The sequence below is a fragment of the Nomascus leucogenys genome, chromosome 15 (genome assembly GCF_006542625.1).
Source record: "Nomascus leucogenys isolate Asia chromosome 15, Asia_NLE_v1, whole genome shotgun sequence".
In the NCBI taxonomy this organism is placed as follows: domain Eukaryota; kingdom Metazoa; phylum Chordata; class Mammalia; order Primates; family Hylobatidae; genus Nomascus; species Nomascus leucogenys.
The window spans coordinates 11007589-11013259 of NC_044395.1; the positions used below are offsets into that span (position 1 = coordinate 11007589).

The 5671-nt window shown below is 40.1% G+C and overlaps 1 protein-coding gene across 2 annotated transcripts; it reads left to right on the forward strand.

Moving 5' to 3' along the window:
- The first annotated feature begins 2127 nt into the window (after positions 1-2127).
- Positions 2128-4878, forward strand: TMEM225 (transmembrane protein 225). Of its 2 annotated transcripts, none has more exons than XM_003253309.4 (4): positions 2128-2552; positions 3166-3312; positions 3580-3714; positions 4434-4878. In XM_003253309.4, the coding sequence occupies exons 1-4, from the start codon at positions 2372-2374 to the stop codon at positions 4658-4660; spliced, it is 690 nt and encodes a 229-aa protein (XP_003253357.1). In that variant the 5' UTR covers positions 2128-2371; the 3' UTR covers positions 4661-4878. The 2 variants fall into 2 exon arrangements, with proteins under 2 accessions (XP_003253357.1, XP_030685299.1); XM_030829439.1 differs by having other exon boundaries at positions 2372-2400; positions 3164-3312; positions 4434-4660.
- Positions 4879-5671: the final 793 nt, after the last annotated feature.

Consider the following 5671-nt stretch of genomic DNA (forward strand, 5'->3'; position numbering starts at 1 on the left):
GTCACCTGTTAAAAGAAAAAAAAATTGTCCTACTACTTCTCTCATTATTCTACTGAAAATGCTATGGCCAAAATCACCAGTAACATTCTAATTGCCAAATCCAGTGACCTTTCCTTTTCTATCTCTTGCCACATTCTATGTGATATTTCTGCATATGTGACATGCACATCTAGGTTTCAATTGCTATCCCAAGTCTGATAATGCCTTGTCTATTATTTCCTGGATGCACCCAATCTCATCCAAGGTTGTAACCCTCTAATCTATTGTCAAGTTCCAGAACTAAATTTTTTCTGTCTATTGCCTGTTCTAAACACCTTCAGCTTAACCAGTCCAGTGCTTACTAGATGGCACCTTTGACTAGCTGGAATGGCAGGTGGAATGCCATCTGGAATGGAATCTTTGACTAGTTCTCCCTAACTAAAAACTTGATTTCTTTTTGACCTGTATCTTACGCATCCTTCACATCCTATCTCTTTCTCTAATTTGGCTACATCTTTGAATCTTTACTGCCACTACCAGTTAAAACCAAAAGGAAACAAAAGCCTTTCAGCACAGGAATTCTACTCTTAAGAATCGATGGCATAGAAATAAAATTATCAACATGAAAGAGCATAATAGGAGTTGCCTATATACCCTCTTGGTCCCCCCACTCCCCTAGGCCCCAGAGTCAAGGGTCAAACCAATAGTTAATTTCATGGCAGCTGGCAACCCTAACAACAAGCTGACCCTGATATGGGATTGGTGAAGGGTGGGAGTTCATCCCCACAGCTACCAGAAGTGTTAGCTGCTGTGGCTTGCAGTTTCTAGGAGATTTAGGAATATCTCTTGAGAAAGAAGGGAAATCACACCCTAGGGGCAGCCAGATGCTCAGTGTAAAGGCTAGGCATTCTTGCTTCTATAAAGAATGACTCTGAAGGACCACCCCAGAGCCAGAGCACCCGGTAGGGTCAGCCAGGGCTTCTTCTGTTGCAACCACATCTCAGTTCAACTTCTGCTCAAACCTGCTTCCCTTAAACAATTACAGGTGTGGTTCCCAAAAGTGCTTCACAAAAAAACTCCCTGGATACAAATCCCTGCCTCAGAGCCTTTTCCCAGAAAACCCAAATTAATACTATGGTAATTGCTGACAGATCATATACTATGTGCCAAGAACTCTTTCAAGTGCTTTATGTCTCTAAACGTATTTAATCGTTACAAAATCCCTAGGTAGTAGGAAACATTATTATCTCTAAGACCACAAAGCTACTGAGTGGTAGAGCCACAATTTAAAACCAGCATCCTTAGTCTGTTTTCTTAACTCTAAAGCCTTCCTCATAAGATTAAGTATATTGTTGAGTATTGTGCTTAAAAATGAAAACAATAAATAATAATAATAAAGTATACAAAGATGTGTAGAGAGATCTAGAAGAAAGACAGCTTGACATGTTTGAGGTAATTAAAAAAAGTCTATTTTGACCCAAGGAAAGTCACCTGCATTGAGGTCAGAAAATAGACAGAGTGAGGCCTTTGGAGATGAAGTTCATCTTAGTTGTGTAAAAGGCAATTTTTTTTTGTTTTTTGATTGTAGCAGAAGTCCTCTAGCTCTTGACTCTGATCCTACCATGTTTGCCTACTCAAGGAATCCAAAAATGTTTTATATGCCAAGTTACAGATGCAATTCTGTGAAGAAATGATTGCCCATGCCTTATAAATGAGATTGGGCTATAATGGCTCAGTGTATCTATCAGGCGAGTAGTTTGGTTTCAGGATGGTTTATTTCCTGCATGACTGCCTAAGTAAATGTCATTGGGACCTCCCAATGGGAACACACATTTCTTCAAACATCCTAAATTTTGAGTGGTCATTCCCTGTTGTGATACTAGCTAGCTATTTATCTCAATGATCTTGAAATCCTTTTCCTCTTCACTGACCCCTACCAAATGTTAACTAATCTTGGAGCGTGTAATTCTAACTCCTAAATTGGACCTCTTTAGTCATGCACGTCTAACTTCATTCAAGGCCTCTAATGATCCCTGTATCTGACAGCTCTTTCTACATGTGATGTCAGATCCCTAATATTTGATAGCTCTCTCAGGACTTCTGGGCCCCTTGGTTCTTTCACTCCACTAGGCCCCAGGGTCAAGGGTCAAACCAATAGATGATTCCATGGCAGTTGGCAGTCCTGACAGCAGGCTGGCCCTGATAGATACGGAAGTGAGGAAGGGTGGGAGTTATCTATCTTCTCTGTTTTATAGACTACTTCAGCTTCTGCTGCTGCCAATGCCTCAGCAACCACTGAAAGTTCAGATATCACCCTTCCTGTAATTAATCAAATCAAGGAAGAGATCTACGATATAGTGGTGGTGGTTCCAGCTAGAAATTTTCACTCACAATGGTGCATGTTTCAAATAGAAGTATCCAGGATATGAACATACTTTTCTCCTCCTGGGCCATAGTCTTAACGGTGATGGGAATCACCTTAGATAAATGGGTTGAATTGATTTCAGAAGATGAAAGAGCCAAGATGAACCACAGTCCATGGATGATGTGTTGCCCTGCTCTTTGGCCAGAAGGTCAGAACTGTACTCTAGAAAGAGATGGGTGGAAAGGAAGGGTGTGTCCTTAACTTTGCTTTCCTTAAATTGTATTAATCTCACCAGTGTACCCATTATTTTCTGGCGCAGCTTCTCAAGTTGCAGTGTTCTTCCTTCCTTCCATAGTCAATACAGTCAAGGCAGATTCCAAAATCTCACTATTTAGGTGTTCTGGAGAAAAGTTTATATGTTTACAGCCTTAACTGCTGGGCATTTGAGAAGTCTCAGCAGTAGCAGCAGGGTGATCCACACAACTAGATATGTGGGTAAGAAAGAAAGGTAACTGGCATTAAATAGTCTGTATTGCCATTAGATGATAGAGTGAATTGCAGTATTTAACAAGAAATGAGTTTGAAGAAAATAATAGAAGAGAAAGACACATAGAGAGACAACAGGATAGAGAAAATTGTTTTTGGTTCTCTTATTCAGCTTAAGGTTCCCCTGCTTCTTTGTTATTTTGCAACTTCTTTCTTATTGTTTAATCAAATCTTTCACCCTATTCCAATTTTCACCTAGAGATTTCTGGACCCCAGGTAGAAATGAGTCTAGAAGAAATATCTGTCCTCTCAAAACAGCTTTTGCTTTCCAACAGATGACCTGAAAGTGGTCAGGATTATGATGATGTCGAGCCTTGGCCTTTCCTTCCTCCTTAACTTAATCCTGGGTATGAAATTCACCTATCTGATTCCTCAAAATAAATATATACAACTCTTCACTACCATCCTCGGTTTCTTCTCAGGTAACTTCCTGGCTCCCCTAACACAGGCTTGTAGGTGTACTTTGATGGGTGGGTTCAGGCTGCAGTCTCTGAAAACTATATATATATATATATATATCTTCTGAGTTAGATCTACCATAAAAGCAGGATCAGGATCAGTCTTTGGGCAAGGTGTAGTTGGACGGGGTGGAGGCTGGGAAGTCAAGTGTATATGGAATGAAGACTTGCATCAAGGAGCCAAAGTTCCCCAGAAGGGACTTTTTTTTTTTCCTTTTGTCTGGACATCAGGTATCCTTCTGCTCTGGGCACTCATACTATATCACAACAAGCTGAAGCAAGGTCAATCCACGTACTTCTCTAGTTATAGGATCACCTGGATCATGTATACTGCTTACTTAAACGTTTTCTTCTTGTCTGTCTGTGGTGAGTGTCTCCAGGGCCCCTGAAGGGTGTTAAGAACCAATCCATCCCCGACAGAGGGAGGGGTAAAAAGATGAGAATAGAGGGAAAAGTGCCAAACCTTGCATTTTTAAAGGCTGCAGCTCACCTGGATTCATTCTCTGATGACAGTTCCTCCAAGAAGAGTGGGAGGTCAGGCCTATGTGAGACGTCTGCTGTGCCTGGCCTCAGAGGGTAGCTCCCCATCTCTGCCTTTTATTTGCCTTTCACACCCTCCCCGCTTTAGGGCAGAGATAACCACCAAAGTCATGACCAAGGTGGGTGTCTGAGACAGAATGCTCAGCCTCTGTGAAGAGGAACAGTGACCCTGGGAGTACAGTGTAGTGTCAAGGCAGTTTGAGGGCAGAGAGAAACAATATCTGATGCTAGATGGCCATCTACCAAAACCGAAGTCTCTCCTTTCCTAAGAAGTCTTTAAAATTTCATTTGTAATTACACTTCCTAACCCAAAAAGCATGTTCTCTTTCAAAAAGGATCCTCAATTTTCTTAAGCTGAGCAGAATTTAAGCTATTGTACATATACTTCCAGTTTCTTCCACTAAAGCATTCACCTCCCAGATGGCTTTGGGTAGTTAAAAGGGATCCACTGGGCTTTGGGTCAGGGTCTTCAGCCAAATTGGAGGGAATTGTTTCTGACTCTCCATTGTCCCTTCATCCCACTCCTTGGAATCTCTTTTCCCTAGGAATCCTCTCTCTCCTAGAGTGCAAGTTGTCTACCAGTAGCTGTACCTGCCTGAACATCCATAAATCTGACAAAGAATGTAAGGAATCTGAGAATTCTATCGAAGGTATTTCATTACCAGAAAGCACTGCAATGCCTCATAGCATTGTCCGTGCACACACTGTGAATTCAAAGGAAGATACCCTAAACAAAAAACTCCAAACACGTCGCGTAACCTGGGCTCTGTGATTTGGCAATCTATTTCTTGCAGTATATCCTCATCTTTATGGAAAAAGCTTTGTAGGTGTGTGCTGTGTCTCTAACCATGTTGTCTCTATTTGGAATTACAGTTGGGGTTTGTAAAAAGATCTGGAAGATGGTTTTTAAAAAAATCCTGGCCTGCTGAACAAATAGTTTCTTCTGTAACATTTGTTGTTAATATAATAAATATTATCATATAAATAATACTTTCTGTATTGTTAAGTCTATACATCACACTTATAAAGATATATAATAGTTTTATTGTATTGTGAAATATTTCAAACATACATAAGGAATACAAAACAATGATCAAACACCTATGTACACATCACCCAACTTTATAAAATTTTAACATTATTTCCTGGAGAAGTTTTTCCATTAAATTTCTAGATATAACTGATGTTCCTCTAAAAACTTCTCCAATTTCATTTCCATCTCATTTCCTATCATAAAATACTTTTAAGGATGCATTGCTGATGATTCTACATTCATGTTGACATTTTCACTGCAAATTTATGCATCTATAAAAATTATATAGACCAGCTTTTAAAATGTTTGAAAGTTGGTAAATTTTCAACTTGGTTGAAAATTACAGCTGGGTGCCTGTAATCCCAGCTACTCGGGAGGTTGAGGCAGGAGAATCGCTTGAACCCACGAGGCAGAGGTTGCAATGAGCGGAGTCCATGCCATTGCACTCCAGCCTAGGTAACAAGAAGGAAACTCCATCTCAAAAAAAAAGAAAGGAAAGAAAATGTAGCTTTCATGTCACTGCAGGATTGTCATAAGAAAGACATACCTGACCAGGTGCAGAGGCTGATGCCTGTAATCCCATGATATGTGTAAGTGGAGATACGCAATCCTTCTTATTAAAAAGGGTGCATAATGATGGAACAATAATACAATCTACCAATGTTGCTTAATGTTTGCCTTGTATATCCCTTTTCTATTCTTTCATTTTTCAATTATTACTTCTGCTTCTGTATTAGGTGTGCCTCAAGT

Bases quoted from the DNA above. Each gene is read 5' to 3' on its own strand.
- TMEM225 (XM_003253309.4), top strand. From the start codon at position 2,372: ATGGTGCATGTTTCAAATAGAAGTATCCAGGATATGAACATACTTTTC. The intron at 2,553-3,165 runs GTCAGAACTGTA...GCTTTCCAACAG, and splicing joins CCCTGCTCTTTGGCCAGAAG to ATGACCTGAAAGTGGTCAGG. The intron at 3,313-3,579 runs GTAACTTCCTGG...TCTGGACATCAG, and splicing joins CATCCTCGGTTTCTTCTCAG to GTATCCTTCTGCTCTGGGCA.